This window comes from Mytilus californianus, unplaced genomic scaffold (assembly GCF_021869535.1).
Source record: "Mytilus californianus isolate M0D057914Y unplaced genomic scaffold, xbMytCali1.0.p SCAF_10, whole genome shotgun sequence".
Classification (NCBI taxonomy): domain Eukaryota; kingdom Metazoa; phylum Mollusca; class Bivalvia; order Mytilida; family Mytilidae; genus Mytilus; species Mytilus californianus.
In genome coordinates, this window is record NW_026262582.1 from 51,205,742 (window position 1) to 51,227,324 (window position 21,583).

General features: G+C 31.6%; 1 protein-coding gene across 1 annotated transcript; it reads right to left on the reverse strand.

Moving 5' to 3' along the window:
- Positions 1–11,236: 11,236 nt before the first annotated feature.
- Positions 11,237–21,249, reverse strand: LOC127718826 (perlucin-like protein). Its single transcript, XM_052224901.1, has 6 exons — positions 21,177–21,249; positions 19,213–19,407; positions 18,217–18,290; positions 15,248–15,329; positions 12,179–12,388; positions 11,237–11,336 (listed from the first exon to the last, which is right to left on the reverse strand). The coding sequence occupies exons 2-6, from the start codon at positions 19,403–19,405 to the stop codon at positions 11,329–11,331; spliced, it is 567 nt and encodes a 188-aa protein (XP_052080861.1). The 5' UTR covers positions 19,406–19,407; positions 21,177–21,249; the 3' UTR covers positions 11,237–11,328.
- Positions 21,250–21,583: the final 334 nt, after the last annotated feature.

Below are 21,583 nucleotides of genomic sequence, written 5' to 3' on the forward strand. Positions count from 1 at the left end.
TGAAATTTCTAACCCTTATGCTTGTAAAATATAGAGATAGTTAGAAATGATTTTTCAACAGATATTCAAACTGTACAAAAAGACCAATATTATTTGAGATGCTTCTATACTGTCATCACCAATTCAACCTACGATAACATCGAATTGAACCAAATATAAAAATCTAGCTCAAATGGTGTACATGTTAACATGTAGCAAAATATGCAGAAATTTAAATTTTCGATACAGAGACAGTCCATGATCTTTGCAGTGTGCATGAGAAAGTTGAAGTTAATATAAACTTGCATATACCAGGATTTAAATTTTGTACGCCTGACGCACGTTTTGTCTGCTAAGAACTCAATCTTAATTTTGATCGTATTTGGCAGTCTTGTCATGAATGATGGGCTCCAATGTCGAGGAACCAACTCCAAATAACCTCATCTCTTGAATTTATGCATATGCAATCTCATATAAACCATTGGTTATTAAACTGTATTTATTTTAGACCTGTTATCCAGTTCGTTAGTATTCACTGTAATGATATATATCTGAATATTTGGTTAAATGGGGATTTGGTGTCGATCGCAAATCGTTGATGGTCCTTGTTACATTTATACACAACTCTCTTAGATTCGGGCGATCTAGTAAGAGCTTGGATTAAACAGTATATAAACATTTGTCTTTTGTTGAAGAACTTGTGTTGATTTCTTGATGTATTTCATTTTTCATTCGTTGGGTTCGTGTCGCATTGACATACACAAACATTCTTTTCTAAATAACAAATAGGTGTTATGCATATGTAGCCATATAGGATATATGTCAGCCCGAAATATAATATTAAATATTAAAAGTATCAAGGATATTGAGGTAGAAGCGTATTTCTTTATATCCCTTTATCAGTTACCATTTAAAATTGAATGTGTCTTAAGAATATATGTGCACACATGATTGAATGGTTAAAGGTTTCGTCATGTTCAGTGGCAAGTATTACATGCATATTCTAGATCACATTATGCTTATGAGATATGATTACATATCCTGCTGTCTTCAAGACCAACGTTAAGTCAAATGTTAACGGGCTAAAAAACAAGTGAACAATCAGACAAACGACATATTACCCTACAAAGACAGTTAATCTAAATTCTGTCCCTACTAGGAGTTTTAACCCTTACTCTAAAATTGCGGATGTTTGGCAAGGAAGCAGAAAATACCAATATTTTATAGTCTTTGATTTGAGTCGCTGCATGATCTTCCGAACTTCAGGCGAACACGCTATCACAAGATCACCGTGGCATTAACATTAATAAATGTATATTTCCAATAAACCGATAATTGTATCTATCTTGTTTAATGTTTTGACATACTTTAACTTTTTATACAAATTAAAACAAAAGTTCTGCCTATAGTTAGTAAAAATATGATCAGCAAAACCTTTATCTTGGATAATTTTCCAATTTCATTTCATAATGCTCAACACTTTGGACAATGTAACTTAAACAAATACTTGAATCACATCACTATTACCGTTTCAGCTAAAGAATGAAAAAATCGCGAATCATCAAGTGCTATAATATTTGCTACCATTTGCAATGATTGATTGTTGTTGTGCTTAATGTCAAGTGGCAAATATGTCATGCATATTCAGAACGATAATTTGAACTAGAAATTTCATTCAATCACGAACTTTGTTACACACAACTTGATCCCATGACGTTATTTTCCCCATGATGCAATTATCGCATATAAATAAAATAGTGACAAAAGAAAGGCGCAAAACACCAAATGGATAATCAAACTCATAATTGATCATAAGTCGAAGAAAAAAAAACGACAAAAAGACAACATGACAACGGTCTAAAGACACAACATAGAATAAAAAAAAAGACTGAGTAACACGATCCCCCACAAAAACAGGAATGATCTCAATTGCTCCGATAGGGTAAACATATCCGGCTTTACATATGGTACCCATCGTGTTGTTTTTAGAGTACAAATTCCGTGATGTCACATTTGGAGGACGGTATGCTGGTTACATTATTGAAACATATCAATCGTTTATACACATGTTTATATCATTTGACTAAAAAACAATTTAATTGAAGAATATAATGAATGCTGTTTATAAATTTAATAAAACAAAAATCGAATGTAAATAAAACAAATATCATTTAAATAAAAAAGGTTGAATCTATTATACATAATTATTTATACCAACTGAATAAAAAGAATATTGGAATTAAATTCTAAAAATCATTATAGTTGATTAACAAAACTTTAAAAAAAATATGATTTGATGAAAGAATATACGTATACGATCATCCCCCGCCGTTGTAGAACATTTTTTTTCTGATATTTACTTTATTTATTGAATGCCATGCTAATTTTTCCAAAGTGCTAAAAAATACATGCATTCATTCATTCTGTCATTAAACTGAAGCTAATTAGTTATTTAAAATAGTTGAATTCACTAAGATGATTGGAAAGGTCGTTTCCAAAAATACAATCTTAAAAATGTTTCCATATAGCAAACACCAACCCCCTTTTGATACCCAAAATATATCTTAATCCCAGACCCAGACCAAATGCCCTGAAATTAACTCTTCAGACAAATAAGAATCGCATGCTATAAGCTAATAAACGGTCTCTGTACACTGCTGCGGACAAGTTCGTGTATTACGAATCTTTGGCCATTGTAAGTAGAAACCATGATTTGCATTTAATGTTTTGAAACCATAACAAACTTAAGATACTGTAACATTTCCAATTCCGTATAACGGTTTCAATTGACTACAACGAGAATACAGTATGATTCAAAATATAGAAATGTCGTTCCCTCTTTATATTAGGTATTAATCGAGTGTTAACCACGTGGCATATCAGTCTATTTCTTCATAAAAAATTATGACATTTAAATTTTCGTTTTCGAACTTAATGTCCTCATCAGATTCAAAGAAAGGAGCTTGTTGTAGACTATCATGGACAACTTCAAGGTATCCAGAATTAGCAGTATCATAAATTTGAGGAACATTTCCTGAGCCTGGGGCTGAATGGTATCTAAAATTAAAGGAAAATAAACGTTAAAAGCTTGCAATTTTGGTCAACCTATAAACGTAGATTGATTTCATTCATAACTAGCTTTATCATGTAAAAAGAGTGCAAATGACATAATTATGTTGTTCGAAATTACTTCATAGGCCAATTCTTTTAATTTGACTTTTCGTCCGATTATTCGTCAATAATCATAACGCATTGCCGATAATTGGTGTTTCTTTTTTGAAGCAGAAGGTAAATAAAAAGTGTAAATCACCATTGTTCGAGACTATGTAAAAATTAAGAGATGTGATGTAAGTGCCAATGAGAGACCTTTTCACCAGAGACCAAAGGACATGGATGTGTACATTTTGAATCCCAAAAAGATTGATTTGTCAAGGACTATTCGAATAATTATTGTTGTTTGAATTATTAAAATATCAAAATATTCAACCTGAAAGTAAATATAGAAGAGTTTTAGTATACATATTATTTTCAGCTAACAAGTGAATTACAATTATACCTATCTAACGTAATCAAATAAATTTGTATTTTACTTCCATTGTTTCATTTGAGTTCAAGCAGTATATTAAGATTTTCCTGTTTAGTTTCGTTATTTATAGCATTAGTTCTTTGATTATGGAATAAGTTATGCGATGGTCTGATTAAAAGTTGAATTACTCTATGTTAGCACCAAAAGGTTTCAGTCCATATTTTCGTATGCCATTAGATATAAAATATTGTAATCAATTGGTAAAATATAATCTTAAAAAATCCAGAAGATAGAAGCCCTAGCAGCCTGTTGAATTTGTGCAGATTAAATGAAAATAACACTATAAATTCCGTCCGTTCGAAGCGATTTTATGGATTGCCCTTCATCGGGAACGCTCAAACATGAATACTTTATAGCCAGGGCTGTATTTATACGTAGCAACGGTAGGAGCTGTATGAATAAAAGTATAGTGTCATCTTAATCTGTATGCTCAATATTACTATTATCATTTAAGTTTTACTTACATTGGTATAGAAGGAGATAGTTCGTGGGGACCAACTATATGTATGATATCTACAAAAGATTACTGAAAATATGAGTATTAAGAAATGAAGAAAAAACAGCTGGTGTACATTTATTTACCCTTCAAGTGAAAGAAAAAACAGTTAAAACTTAAAATTAACAATGCAAATGAAGAAAAGTGTTTTCAATAGATTCAGTAACTTATCATGTAAAGAAATAAATTCAAGCCATTAAGGGTTCTTCTATTCTTACTTGAGTTGCCTTTCTTTGTTGTTATATAGAACACAGCTTTTACGATGAAATTGAGACTAAACAAAACACCACTTGGGAAATAATTTCATTAATACCTGCAGGCATTTAGAAATCATATTATCTTATAATATCCAGATCAACCTTTATAAAATTATGTCAATTGTACCCGTTGTCCGCTTTTATGTTACAGTATTAGAATTTCTGATGGTACTAATCTTTATACATGTAGGTTTATGATTATATGAACTTTTAATATTTCATTTCAATGTGGAAACGTTTTACCAAAATATAGTGTTATTTTTTGGTGTATGTGATTGTCATGCCTCCAAATTCTTACAAGTTATATATAAATTGTATTCACGTCGCCAGAGTCCTCGGGTGGGGGATCCACTTTTTCAATCTAAGAGTGGATTTGTGGCAAATTTTTCTCCCCACCTTTGCTATTCTTTGTCATTTATTCAATTGATATAATTTTAGTTGATGTAATTTCGTATTAATTATATATTATAGTTTCATATTAATTACGAACTTTTATATCAAATGTTTTATTTGCAAAATGTATTTTTTTCATTTTATGATTTTAAATAAATGACCTTTTTCGTCAATTTAGTTTTTACATCATATAGCAAAACAAGCTCAGACTCTGGCCTGTGTATACATTAGTATGTTTCTGGTATCTAAACTGTCTGTCTTAAATAGTGATTTTACGTTGAATTGAGTTGAATAGGCTTCAAAATGTGTAACGCTAACTAGTATCAATATCGTGCGCACTGATACAATATAATTAGTAATAAACTTATTCTTGCATTTCCTTCTTGTAGACAAGATAACAGTACCGGTCCCTGTCAGAATGAATATCCCAATGGTTACGACTCCAAAAATAATTGATTGGATTTCGAAAGAACTTTAGAGATCTGTATCTAAATTAATCGAATGTAAATATGTTTGCATATAAAAAGAACAAAAAAAGTTTCTTTTCAAACTTACTCTTGCATTTCCTTCTGGTAGATAAGATAACTGTACCAGTCCCTGTCAGAATGAATATCCCAATGGCTATGATTCCAAAAATAACTGGTTGGATTTTGAAAGAACTTTGGAGATCTGTATCTAAATTAATTTAATGTTAATATGTTTGCTTAGAAATAGAACAAAGCAAGCTACTATCAAACTATGGAATGATACTTCAAACCGTATATATTGGATATCACAAAGAACTTTAAGTTATAGTTAATTAAGAAGACCACAGATACATTAAAAAAAAAACTAACATTTTCTGACAAAAGAAAGATCATTTTGACATGACCCATTACTTTTATTCCATGCTTAGCAATACAAATATTTACGTGGAAAAAGTGGCTAATTTCGCAATATCCATGTATATATCTTTCTGTATGTACTTTTCTTTCCATTCAATGTGCACAATTTAATGCGACATTAAAACAAATTCGAGGTAAGGTTCAATCTATGCATCATGATGTCGTGCATTATTACTTATTTCCCCATTAATATAGAACGGCTGTGGAAAAAATGATAGCTCACAATAGAAAATTGTAATATGTGTATTTATGATCTATAATTTCACGCAAATAACAAATAAATACATAGAAATCTATTTCTTTTATCTGGCTGTAGGTGGTCCGTCACCTTTTTATGAATAAAATCCTGAATCTTGATATTATATACTATCATGTTTTGACGGAGTACTTTAGACAAAGTGGCATTTCGTACTTTTTAAAATCAGATGATAAGTGATCAATGTTGTTATACGGCTGGTGTATAATGGACGTAGCGTTATGATGCTTCTGTATGAAATCTACTTTATCGCACCGCGGGTAAATTATGATGTTGTGATTGGTTTAACGCCGTCACGTGGTGACCCCCTATAGATCCGAATTATCGGAAACATTTCATTGGATATATAGCAGTTTGACAAACACTAATTTTCATCATTGAGAGGCTTAATATTTCCTTAACAATAGAACGTGATTAAAACGTTCAACTGATTTTTACAGATTTATCTCCCTGTAATGTTATGTACCACCTTATAATGACTCAACACGACAGTTGACTCATTATACAAATCATTGCTCTTTTAAATATGTAAAAGGAAGAAACTGGATCTGTTAATCAGTTATTATGATTAAATTTATCAGTCGACTCCTTGTACAAAATGTACAATTTATTGACCTTGAACATGTCGAAGGACGATTTCTATCCGTATCTATTGGTTGCTTTTGTGCAGAAAATACAGTATCTTCTTATTTTTATACATAAACAAAACTGTGTTGAGCAAAACATTTCAGCTGGACAAGACCTACTAATACGCCAAAGTGGTTGCAATCGTCAGTCGAGAGTTATTGCTCTTGAATGACCATTTTGACTCATAATATTCATCATTACCCTTGAATGACGGATTATAATCAGTTTTTGTTACTCTTTAGTAAATAGAAAACATAATGCAAATAGGAAAGATGATCAGCATGACATGATCAACAGCATGGTCGAATTTAACTATTCATATTTTGTCTTAATTTTTTTTTAAACTACAGCAAATTGGGAGAGACTATTACAAGCAAACCTGAATAGCAGGACATGGTCTACTAATAAGTAATCATACTGACGTCGTCTCGTTACTCGACTATACTATATATTATGCATGGGAAATAAATAAGTCTGACAAAAAATGAGGAAGAAGAAAAATATGAAGAAGGAAAAAAAACAAATAACAATATGTCCTCCGACATTCATTCGGGGTGACATTCAAATGTAGATGTTTGGCAAAAAAATGCTGTGCTGTGCTATTTCGTAACCCTGGAAATTGTTCTCTATTGAATGTTTAATGGTTGCATTTCAGTACCTTGGTACAAATAGGTGGTTGGAATTAACTATCAATTGTTGGGACCAAAGTCCTTTGCAGTTGCAAAACATTGGTGAAAGAGACCATAGATATATGACAAATGTGAATAAACACGACTAAAGATTTGTGCAACAATACAGATAAAAGATATGTACAAAAAAGATGAAATATCATCTTATTGAAAAACAAATATTTCGGCACTTCAATAGACCTTTGTCAGGGACGATCTTACAACAGGAAATTGTTTTTAAAATTTTTTTATAAACAGATCCTTGAAAACAACACACTTTGAAAACTTAAAAATCTCAATGTAAATGTTACTGTTGGTAATGGTTTGAATTAGTAGATATAAGAAGATGTGGTATGAGTGCCAATGAGACAACTCTCCATCCAAGGCACAATTTGTAAAAGTAAACCATTATAGGTCAAAGTACGGCCGTCAACAGTGAGCCTTGGCTCACACCGAACAGTAAGCTATAAAGGGCCCCAAAGATGACTAGTGTAAAACCATTCAAACAGGAAAACCAACGGTCTATTCTATATAAAAAACGAGAAACGAGAAACACTTATCAACCACATCAACAAACGACAACCACTGAACATCAGGTTCCTGATATAGGACAGGTGCAAACAAATGCAGCGGGTTTAAACGTTTTGATAGGCGCCAACATTCACCCTATCCTGAAACAATAGTGTAACATCACAACATGGAAAGACACACTATAAAATATCAATTGAAATGGCTTAATTCAATCAAAAGATTAACAAAAACAACATTTGTATTTTACAACCATCAAAAAAAATTTTATGATAAGATAAGACAGATATATGTTGCTTTCAAATGTGTTTTTTTTTTTTTTTTACAAAATCATCGACTGAGTAACACGCCATTATTTATTTATGGATGTCTTTTTGACTATGTTTTTTGTAATAATGACACACATGTATATTCATTTCAAAATAATATAAATTATACAAATTGAAATAATATATGACTTGTAATAGATGTTTAAACGTTACCCCGATAAATCAAGATCAACGGCCCAAGACTACTCAGATCAACGGACTTTTTACTATGTAACTCCAAACAAAAATAATTCAACTGACTGAGTCCTTGATAAACGCATTGACTCTGGTGTTCTGTAACGACATGTACGCCATTATATTTACAACATGAGATATCCTTTAGTTATCATTAACTCAAAGAGGTGTCATCAAGAAAATCTGCCTGTAGAAATACATTTGTACTTAAGAGACATTATCTATAAGGGCCATGGCTATCTTCAGATTTCATTCATATTATGTAAATTTGTAGACTCTTCAATAAAGCTTTAAAAATATGTCAATTTTTATAAAGTAGTGTCCTTGGTTGCCATAGCAAATCAGTCGTCTTAAACAAACGAAAACAATAATTTTGCAGGAAATTCAAATTTGTGGAATTAAGGTCTGTTTAAGGAAATCAAAAATAGAACAAATCATTATTATACTTCTTTCAAGAATAGCAAGGCTATCAAATTAAAAACGACATTTCACTCAGTCTTTTATAAAGTGTTCCTTAAATTATTGGCTTTTAAGGTACATGTAGTTTCAAAGTGTAAGGTGAAATAAGCTAAAATTGTTATTAAATCATGTGATAGATAGTTTTGGATTGACACAATTTGAACGAGAGTTATTTCGTTTTCTTTGCTATGTTGGGGGTCTACATGAGGGTCTGGATGGGGTTACACAGAAAAAAGAATAATTGTCAAAAGGTGCAGAATACATGAAATGAAGGCTAAAAAAATAAAGAATAAAGAAAAAATAGGAAAAAAAAGATAAAGAATAGAGAATGATGGGCAAAAAAGATAAAGAAAAGAATAAAGATGATATAAAAAAAAAGAATCTGCTATTATTTCCCCAATGTAAATTTGTGCAATTGATATCATTTATTATCTCTTGTATAATCATTTGACATCATTTGAGTCTGTCATGACTCATATAAAATTGAGAATGGAAATGGGGAATGTGTCAAAGAGACAACAACCCGACCAAAGAGCATCAAACAGCCCAAGGCCACCAATGGGTCTTCAACACAGCGGAAAAATCCCGCACCCGGAGGCGGCTGCAGCTGGCCCTATATGTCTGTTAACTTTTTACATTTTGATCTTTAAAGTTCTTGACTCCACAAAATGAAATCAAACTAGGCAGATATGCTCCTTACAATGCCTTTTTCTGAGCTTAAAGAACTATAGTCTGATTTCGTCAAAAAGTATGATGGCTGGCCCAGCCTTTTCTTATATATGATTGGTTGAACTGAATCAATCAGGTGCTCTCGATTCCAATCTTAATTTTCTAGGATTGTCAGTTTTCCTACCGGAGGTCGGTGGTTCCTTCCGGGCAATCCGGATTCCTACACCAATACGAACTGACCGCCATGTTATAGCACAATAGTACTGAAAGTTGCGTTAAACACCAATCAATCAATCAATCAATCAATTTTTATAGTTTATAAGATATAAGGCAGAAAACACAATAAACTGTTAACACGGAGATATGTCTCGCCTGTCGGCAGAAAATTCATTTTTGCCATAACAAATTTTCAATATTTACAGCGGTTTTCAAGATAATAGACAACCTGGTATTTTACACTCATGTTCTATTTTAAGCCAAGTCAGCCTTGTTGGTTGGTCAGCCTGGTCATCGGGCACATTTTCTTAACTATATACTCTAATAATAATTGTGGCCAAAATTGGTTAAATTTGGCCTAATAGTTTTAGGGGAGTAGATTTTTGTACAAGTTAACGGACGACTGACACCAAGTGATGAGAAAAGCTCACTGATAGTCAAACTCATTAGTCGAAGGACAAACTGCCTACAACATGGCAAAATAACGTAGAATGAGAAAAAGTCACATAATCGTCTACAAAATATAGCAAAGAAAACTAAGGACCGAGCAACACGAACCCCTATAAGACATATCGTACTACTCATGACATACACATTGGCTTGTGTTGAATCCCGAAAATGTCATTTTAAGCCTAATACCGAAAATAAATATTGTCATTATTTTTTCTGGGCTAAATTATTACACCAGATTAATAACATTGACGTTACGTGTGCCCTCATAAAATTGCAAAGGACAATGAGACGGTTTTGTCGGTCTGATTTAGAACAGTTATTTCAAATATGCTGGAAGAGAAAGATCTCCCTGTTTGTAAGAAAAAGGAACACACTTGTTATAGCGCTTAATTTATGACCATCAGGAATGTACTCTTAATTATTTTACCGTGAAGACAACCTGCTGCCCTTTATCCTAATCCTTGAATATTTCAGATCTCCAAAGTCGATATTTGCTATAATTATAATTCACGTTAAAATGTTAGATTTTGATTGGCTGATACGAGGGAGATATTTTATTCTATCCCATGACTCAGCGGGAGACCATTTTTTGTATGTCACCCTCTCGTGCAAACCAATAAAATCGATAATTTAAAGGACAATGAATTGAATTTACATCAATAATTTTAAAAATAATGCTCAAGTTATACGTTTTGGCCTCAAAACTTTTTCATAGACTGTCAAAATAAAACAAAACATCTCGTAACTGTAATGTTGTTATGTACATGACGTCATAGATATTGACTTTCAATTCAAAAGATAATAACAGAACATTCAGTATAATAAAGTAAATAACACATTGCTAAGAGGTTAATAGAGCAGATTGTTACCCCTCGAAAAAACATTGTCAACCTTGTCTTCGCTTCGGTTGACAATGTTTTCTCGGGTTAATGATATGCACTATCACCCTCTCAGCTATGTATTATTTATATACTATCGTTTAGTCCTGAATATGTAGATGAAAACAACACTTTATTTATTCGTGATTTCAAAGCGCTTTTCTTGCGACTGGACGTTAAGCAATACAGTATAACCCAAACAGTTTTAATGCACTAGATACATTATTTACACAGAATCTGCAAACGAACACAACCAATCTTGGAAAAGTAGATTGATCGATTGATTGATATTAGCTTTACGCCACTTTATCGCAAAAAGCCTAAATCAAAGCGAGCGAAAAATAAGAAAGACATCATGGATATCTTTCAATTTCAAAAACATGGTTATTTTCAAACTAACTAATTCTTTATTAAAATAAATTTTTAATAACCGTTCGATCGTGTTTTCTGCCTCAAGATGTGATTTTCGTTGCCATTTAATAGCCTGAAAAAAGGAATAAAATATATTAGTGATATGTGTGATGTAGACGATATATCATATATTGTATATAAAATATATGGGGAAAACAGTGAAACCATGATTATATTTAAATTTTAAATTAAATTAAGGTGGTTACTTAACAATCCAATGCTTACGGTTTCTCGATATGTTCATTGTACGCTATCTTATATTTCTACATAGATGCATTTTAGATAGGAATAAGGGTGATATTTTTATGGATGCTAAAAGTGTGCTTTTGCCCTTTAGATATGTTTGTTTGCTCATGTTGGGGTATTATATATTGACTTTTATACATATTTCCTTGTTTATTCTCTTTGTTGTTTTCCCAATAAACTTTCAGCTTAAAACACAATATTAAATTACAGCTTTTAACCAGACAGGGAGGACGGGCATGCTGTGAATTTCCGCAGTACTTTTCTGTATGTTCAATATCAGAATATATTTTTTGCAGATTGAGTGTTCCCTATGGATTGTTATCATCTGACATTTTGTGTTACCGAGTTAAACATTGATCTTAACGTGTCGGTCTAGTATATTTATCTTTTGATATTTTCCGCTTGTAACCTCTTTTTTCAGTGTGTTCAATCATTGGAAATAAAGAAGCAAAAGTACTTCACTGCTGTTCTTTTGTCGAACATTAATTTTACAAATACAAACCAATGAATAAGAACAATCAATAAAAAACAAACAAACACACAAAACGAAAACAAAGCAAAAAAATAAACAACCAAACAAACAGAAATAAATAAATATAGTTATCTGTCAAATACAATATAAAGAATGATTTTAAAGATATTAATCTTATTGTTTACTTGTTTACTTACAAAAATTATTTTCACAAATATACATAAATGTATTGGAGCATACATTGTCATTCCACTTTCCACTGGACAATAGAGTAACGCAATCTTCGTTACCTCCATGATTGTTTGGTTCACCTTTGTTGTAGTTTTTATATTTCACCAGCTGTTGATCATAGGACCATCGGAATTCCCCTTCTTTTAAATCAATTAGTCCAATCCAGTATGTAGAAGCTTTTTACAACAAAAATAAACAAACAAATGCAATTCAATATGTTGTTGCATACTGGCTATTGTAACTATCTACTTTTTTACAAAGTACAATACTCAAATATTGACAAAATATTTAGAAATTAAAAATAAATGCTAAAACAATGGGATGCTTCGAAACTTTTACGCATCAATTTAAAATTTGTGAATAAAAATATAATAAGAAGTATGTCAACAACAACTTACTGGTTATATCCGTGTTTGTGATTAAAACAATGAATTCACTAACGAATGAAATACTGGAAAACGCAAAAGACATTTTTCAAAAATGCACCAATGTGAAAACGTACATGTGACCAGCCAAAAAAGAGTGTGTATAATTGACTTGTATGAAAACAAGCTACAATGCATACCTTTTAAAAGTATATGAAGATAGAAACCAATAACCAAGAAGTTATGACTTAACGGTGATACGAGAAAGGCGGGGGGAAATCTGATATTCTTTTGTTATCATCAATATAAAGTGCATGCATGAATGTGGAAAACATGAATTTGATACATTTTGTAAATGACATGATTGAAAATGTGTCAAACTGTATAACCTACCAATATAAAGGAAGGTCCCAAAACTCAGGAAAAAGTTATCTAGTGTAGCTTCGAACAATGTGACGAAAATCATTTATACGAACATCAACGTAAAGAATCTATACGTATAAGGCAAACAGGTAGTTAAAATTGACAGATTTTAAACAAATAAAAAAGAGATGAAATACTTAAGTGGCAATTAAAAATCATACGTGAATAAAAATAGACATCATCATAGGAAAACCGAAAAAAAAGACGAAAATAAAAGTAAAAATAAAAAAAGCAATAATGATTGGGCAACACTAACCCAACCAAAAACCGGGATGATCTCATTTTCTGTGGATGGGTATGCTCCAGTAGTTGTATAACTTGCAAGTATATATACCCTGATAAGTCGCATTCGGTAATTTCACAATCGAGGAAAAGAGTACGAGGTTGTGGTTACTACAAATGTAACATATTCGTCAAGTGATAATTTCTGACACAGATAATCAATAACAGTCGACCAAATCATCCTTACTTTCGTAAAACGTTCGAAGGGATGACTTCAACTTTACCATTTGGTACCCTAAGTGCAAAAGCTTCTATAAAAGCAGGAACCCTTTGTCTAAGAAATCACGATATGAAACAGAAACCATGGAATATTGTATCAACTGGAAATTATTCATATGCAGGAGTTGTTGGAATGTTGCTACACAGAAAGGAAAAATTTCACAATGGGATAATTGAAATCAACTTTTAAGTCTTTAGATTTAGTTCTAGACTGACGCCATTGGAAATTTCGTTAAGATACCTACGGTATAGGTTACAAGTATGAAACCTGGTACTAAATATCAAGACGCTTTGACAGTGACGGATCCGAAACCATGGCATACTGTATAGCTTATCAAAAAAAGAATGTTTCCAAAATTCAGAACAAACAAAATGTTAGTTACAGAGAAAAATTAAGACGATTACTGTTTACACCTGCATCACGGAAGAACATATAATAATGTAGTCGGAAAGCAGGAAGTCGATAAGTCACGGTTTGAAAAAAGTGTCATTAGGATATATGGTACAGCTTACCAATATAAAAAAAAAGCTCTGATTTGATTTTTTAATGAGAAAGATGAGACAAAATTTATCAAGAACAGACGGACAATGGAATTGAAAAAATGAACACAAGATGGACCAACTGGGGTAAAATTCTTCTTTGAAGCGGGGTCATAAAAAATATATCTAAAAGTAATTTCTGATGGATATGAAAATTTTTTAAATTACAAGGCTTATAGTTTGTTATATTAGACAAGAGTTTTTTCTACATCAAACACATGTCAGAAGAGCTCCAACCAAAGGCTAATTAAATACGAAGTTTGCCAAATACAGCGTAGTCTGTAGATGCATAGGGATAAAATTAGTTATTCGAATAATTCAATATTTCATATTCCACAAAGTAACAGGAATTAACTTTAATAATGATATTTCATGTCAACAAAGAAGCGCTTACTATAAGGCTTGTGATACCCTAAAAGGAGGGTGATATTAACACTAATAGAATTTATCCCTAAAATTGGACTTTTTAATATCATTTCTAAAATTTAATATTTATAATCTAGTATAAGAAAATTAAAAACAAATAGACATTTTCACACTCTACTGTTTACTTTTAGAGAATAAACGTTAAAACTTTTGTAGTCATATTTTGTGTTGTTTAAAGCAACTTTCAGATCAATTTGCTTCCGGGACAAATATCGGTCATAACCTTTGACCAAATTTTTTTTTTAAATACCTATAGGGGTAACACACACATCTTAAGGAATCATTAAAGTGTATGTTTCATGTAAATCATGCCGTCGGAAGGGCATAGTATCAAATACATTAAGTTTAGATAAAATTATGATTATCATCGTGAGAGCATACAATTTTGATGTCATAATGCTATCATTTCTTTTATAATGCATCAAACTACATATCAGATAGTTTACACATTTGTTCATATAACGATTACTGTCACGTGAAATTAAATGGAATTTCAGGTTAATATTGCCCCTTCATGAATCTATTCCTTTGGTTGGTTGTTATGTATATGTTTTCTTTTCTTTTTCTACCGATATATTTCATTACTGAACTATATTGAAACATGTAATACATTTGGATATTAACTGTTTTACCTACAGAACAAATCACGTACATAAATGGTAACCACGGCTACACAAGCTGCATGTAATTAACATGCGATAATTACAGTTAATGCATTGGATAGTTAATTCAAACACTTAAGGCGTTTTCCTTCTGCAATGAATAAACTAAAATTCATACCTGCAAGTTGTGATTTCAGCCAATTATTTTCTGGCTTGTCGTCTATCTTCACAAGATGGCCACCTATATGTTTACATTTTCGCTGAAAAGAAAAGATTAGAGAATAACTGTAGAAGTAGTTAAAACTCATAAAAATAACAGCCTTTTCAACTGATTTTTATAGTTTGTTCTTATGTTGTACTGTTACACCACTGTCCCAGGTTAAGTGGCTGGGGGGGGGGGGGGGGGTTGGCGCGCCTTTAACCCCCCTCCCTACATTCTGTATGTGCCTCTCCCAAGTCATGAGTAATTCAGCGGTTGTCGTTTGTTGCTGTATATCATATTTGTTTTTCGTTCATTATTTTGTACATAAATCAGGCCGTTAGTTTTCTCTTTTGAATTGTTTTATATTTGTCATTTCGGGGTCTTTTATAGCTGACTATGCGATATGGGTTTTACTCATTGTTGAAGGCCGTACGGTGACCTATAGTTGTTAATTTCTGTGTCATTTGGTCTCTTGTGGAGAGTTGTCTCATTGGCAATCATACCACATCTTTTTTTATATATTAATAATAAAAACATTGTGACTATTGTGATGCTACTGTCTAGGGCTAAAATGTCCAACAGTAGTGATATCAACCCAGTGGTTGTAAAATTTCATAAAGATGCAAGGCTTACAAATATTACTTTGCACACACGACGTGTGTTTTGTATCCAATGAGATATGACATTCCTTTACTTAAAGCTTGCATGTTAAGTAAAATCTTGTACTTGTCTTTTGAAATTAACAGAATGTATGATTTATCAATTGAAAATGCTGATATACTATACATATAGCATTTTACAATGTCATACGAAGTATACTCTTTCTGGACATCTTTTCAACTATCTGTTATTATTTATACGCAGTCATCGTTCTTTTCGTACTCGAAGTAGCAAGATTGTTGACACAACAAAAAAATGTGACTTTTTTAACAGAAAAAGGCGCAATGACAACATACCAAAGCGTGTTTCATCCTTCAAATTTAAATTATGACGATAAAAATCAGCTAGTTGCGGGTGTTTAGCGAAAACATTAATGCTCCATGGCAAATAATTGATTAAAATGTATATAAAAGTATTGAAAATAGCACTTTATACATGTGTTGATTTCGAAGAACTTTTCTAGATTAACTTTCGTCAGTAACACTAACCAAAAACATTTAAAGCCAAAGATGTAACACTACTTATACAAGATCGTAAGGGATTTAAAAGAATTACAAAATCCATTTGAGGTCAATTTTGCCAAGAAAGACTTAGAACCTAATTTTTTTAATAATTTCGCAAATTATCATCAGTTATATATATACCTATATGGAGTTATTTTCATTCAGAACGATAGGTCATTCTTTCGAAGAATCGACCCGGACGATACCATGTTTCAATGAAATATGCTCCAAGGCATAAAATAATGACCTGTGTGAGGTCATTATTTTCCTTGATAAAAATGCAGACTATAATTTACTTCAAAATTATATTCGTCTGATAGTTTCTGTTGCCGATTTGGGAATTTATTTTTTAAAGTTCAATCTATGATAGGTGTAAAAAAAAATCGTCATTGCCCGAATTTTAATTTTAGAAACAAATAATGTGAAGTTTTGTTAATTTATCGCTACGATACAGAGACATTATCATATATGCGAGATGAATTTTAATGTAAAACTTTAATTACACTTTAAAATAAAGCCAGATTTAACATATTCGTGTGTAAGGTTTTGAAAATCTTATTGATTCACACTGAATAGGTTGATTAATTGATGGTTACTTAACGTCCAGTGGCAAATATTTCATGCATGTTCAGGACGATATACACTGAATAGGAAATCATACTGTGACCTGCATGTATTGATATTCGTTTTCGTGTAACATGTACATGTATCACGATTTCGTGCCCCTTTCGTGTCAGTTCTTAACTTTTTTACTTTTATGTATACCTTTTACTCTATCAAATGATTAACTAATAAAATATTCTTATATTCTATTGAATAACATTCACGTACCTCAAAATGAGGTCGGGTGGGGGGAGGGTATATAATTATATCCTGATTATCTGTTAAAAAATGTATTGCTATTCAAAAGAAAATCATTCTGAATATTTCATTCGATTCGATTCAATTAAAATTGTTGAAAAAATAATCACTTTTCCGCGATAAAATGTCATTACAAATAGACAAAAAAAAAAATAGCACCTCCCCTTTCCATAAACTAAGTTGGTACAATAAATTACTTACAAAGTGTCTTGTATTTTTCATACACCGTTATCAGATGGTAACAGTTCATTTGTGTCTTACTTCATGCAGTTACAGTAATATTTTTATTGTGTATGGATAATAATTTCTACGGTTTATATCTAGATTAAATAGTGAGTTTTATTTCATATTCTAAATGAGCCGTAGGGCGTGTTAAAACCTGAACGCATTAGAAAGGAATATTCCACTTTAGTGTGGTCGGTAAAATAAGAGGCTAAATTTTGCAAATCTTTATAAAAAAACAATATTTTTTTGACGGTAAATAAGTCAGATAATGCATATTTTTAAGTTTTCTTGTCGTAGAACACACCTCGGTATGTTATAAATCATGTCCATTACTGAGCTGATTTCATCCTCGAGGATTAATAGTCCGACAGCAGCGGTAGCAACATAATGTTGGAATAAATGTAAATGACTTATATTAGTTTTCGATTGGTATATTGCAAGAAATTAAATTATATACAATATTTTGCATTGCAACTTTAGACATATGGTTCCATATGTTGAGAGACAGATCCCTATAGGTTTTAAGTTCACTACGTCCAAGGTTAATGTCATGGTTACTAAATATAGTCTAACTTGTGTGCAGAAAAATAGTTTCCGGATAATACATCACAAATTTTATATTCTGTTCAGTGTGTGCATATTTTCAAACAGTTGTGTATCCTTTTTTTATTAGAGTTCAATTAATATGTGTCTTACCTCAGCATCAAACCAGGATTTAACATCGTCACCAACGTAATAGCAATGTCCATTGTATTTCCGCCATTGTTTTTCTGTATAAGATGTGTATTTTTTAATTAGATAATTACAGTTATAAGATCAAAAAGATACAATAACTGTAAGCGCCAGGTAACATAAAGAATTTTTCGTCAGTAATATTAGAAAAATAATATCTGTTTTGAAATTTTTACTCTTTATTTTTAACCCCTGTTCATTCCGTTTACAACTCACCAGAAACATCTTTTGTATATGATAACTAATCGACATGCTCTTGGTTATTCTTAAAACAGAATGTACGTACAATGTCAATAATCATTTTCATTACGTAATAGAATAACGGAATTGTTGTATCCGTTCTTATTATCCAGTGGTCACACGAGAGGGAATCACAATCGAATAAAAACCAACAATGACTCCAAAAACAAACAAAGAAAGCATTAAAAGAGGTTAACATATTAAAAACAAACAAGGGACGAATAAGTAGCGAATAAGTAACAGGGTATTAGTAGAGCACAGAGACGGGTACATATACGCACCACAAGGTAATTTCACAGCACCAAACCCATAACTAATACCAGAGACAAGAAAATAGAAGAAAACACACCTTAAAAGTGAGTATCACATTAAAAGCGAATAAGTAATGAATAAGGAATAAGGAATAAGTAACAAATAAGGAATAAGTAATGTCACGGATTAGGAATAAGGAATAAGTAACCAACTTGACGACCCTAATCAACCTAAGGTCTTATGAATTTCAAATTGCACACGGTACGTAACGCCAGGGTATTATATCCACATTATACATATCTTAAAGGTAAGCGTACAAACTTTCAAACTAATGGCTGGACATTGAAATGAAAACCTGCATATATATAGGAATAAAAAAATAAAAACAAATTAAACACAAACAAATAAATACGTATTATTTAATGCAAAACATTCCAGTGCTGTATGTATGCATCAAACTAAACTTACTTGCTAGATCTGTTTCCATGGATTTCAAATCGGTATCAAGCCCTAAAACCTTTTTTCCGAGGTCAGCATGTAAAGTTTTGAGTTTCTGCCTTACAGTTTCAAACTCTTTCTTAGCCTTGCTTGACAGACATGGCAGTGAGAAGACGTCAAATGTTGCCAGGGCCAGAATAACAACGAAGGTTAACAAATACATTGCTAAGAAAACATTCAAAGGAAAGTATTTTAATAATAGTTTTAAAATTATTTAATATAAATAATAATTGAATATATAAAAAGAAAAGTTATTAATATGAAGTGCATTACTAAAATATATTGTTTAGGAATTGGACCTTTTTAACTCTTCTTACGCTTTTTCGTTTTCATCTCTCTTAAATATAAATCTCCTTGTTTCTTTTGCTTGCAAAACGCAATTAATGTGTGTGAAAATTCTCACTGTAGCAATGTCTTTTATCACAGTATTTATATAACATGTATAGGTATATTAGTATATTATACGTTATTCAGGTCTCATATATGATATTCCCGAGTAAGGGTTTATTCTAGAAATGTCACATTATATACCCTGTGTGAATCTTGATTAAGAGTTATATTACAGATTATCCCTGTCTTCATGTTTTTCCCTGTACAATGTTTTTGTTGACCATTCACCATTCAATATAGACTCTGAATTTTTGAAAAACTAAGGCTTTTCTACCTCAGGATTAGATTACCTTAGCCGTATTTGGCAAAACTTTTAGGAATTTTTGGTCCTCAATGCTCTTCAACATCTAATTTTATTTGGCCTTTTTAATATTTTTTGATTCGAGCGTCACTGATGAGTCTTTTGTAGACGAAACGCGCGTCTTGTGCACATATAAATATTATCCTGGTATCTATGATGAGTTTATTTACAACCACTGGGTCGATGCCACTGCTGGTGGAGTTTTTATTCCCCGAGGGTATCACCAGCCTAGTAGTCAGCACTTCTGTGTTGACATGAATTATCATTGATATGGTCATAATTATAAATTAACTGTTTATAAAACTCTGAATTTTTGAAAAACTAAGGCTTTTCTACCTCAGGAATAGATTACCTTAGCCGTATTTGGCAAAACTTTTAGGAATTTTTGGTCCTCAATGCTCTTCAACTTCGAATTTTATTTGGCCTTTTTAACATTTTTTTATTCGAGCGTCACTGATGAGTCTTTTGTAGACCGTTTTCGTTGTCCCTTTTTGTTTCAGTTATATGGGTTCACATGGTTACGGATACCACTTCCAAATACACACTTTATTTCATTAAGACTTTTAGAAAATTAAACAATTCTAATTGGTCTGAACCTAAAATCATCCAGTCTTGTTGAGAGTTTAAGTAGTTTTTTCAAATATTATCCTTTTGTTAATTCAGTATCTGCAGACATGAACTGGCAGTTAATCCAGTACTGTTCTGTAGCTTTTCAGACAATTAAGTATGCAATCGTTTTGTACGGGTAAAGATCAACTTCTGAACAGCCTGGACATAGACTGAACAGATCTTAATTGACTTCAAGCGAAATGGCTGAACTAAATTCACCGCAGTTGCCTAGTCTGCAAATTGACTGAAAGACTGAACCTGACTTAATTATTTATTTTACGTTTTTTTCAGATCTGTTCAGATTTAAATAACCGTCTAAGTTAATAATTGGTTAAACACAAATACGATTTAATAGTTATAATTGTTAAAATTAATATACCCCATGTGTATTTTAGTCAAACCTCTTTTATAATGCTTTTTAGCTAATAAAGTTATTTTTCATATTTTGGGTTGTAGAAAATATAACGACAGTAAAAGAACTTTATAATAAAATTGAAATTAACATCAATCTACAATTTTTTTTACTATTCATTGATAACAAAGGAAGAAATCGTGTGCTTAGTATAATTTTATGTCATGTGGGAATAAAGCTCCAAACCTCATACACTAGAAAAATAAGTTTTAGAAGACTTACCTGCTATAACAGAAAAGGTGCGAATAACTCAATCCAATTGAACGGAAACATGATATTCAAAAATGAAATGAAATCTAACACTCAGATCAACAATGATCCTTACGTGATTTAATGCAAATGACAGTCGCATAAAATTCCATTATATTGACAACAATGTATCAGCGAAAAAAACCAGACATAATAGTTCAAATAAATGCACGTACCAACGTTGTTTATTGTAATTTCAAAAGGCGATCTGAGGTAAAAAAAAAAACTGAGGTGTTAAATAATTCAATAGTAGTATACTGCTGTTCAATAGTCATAAATCGATTTAACTGTAACAAATCTGGGTCACAAACCAAAACTGAGGGAAACACGTCAACTAAAAACATTGCACATAAACATTTTAAACCATCAGGTAATTAGGC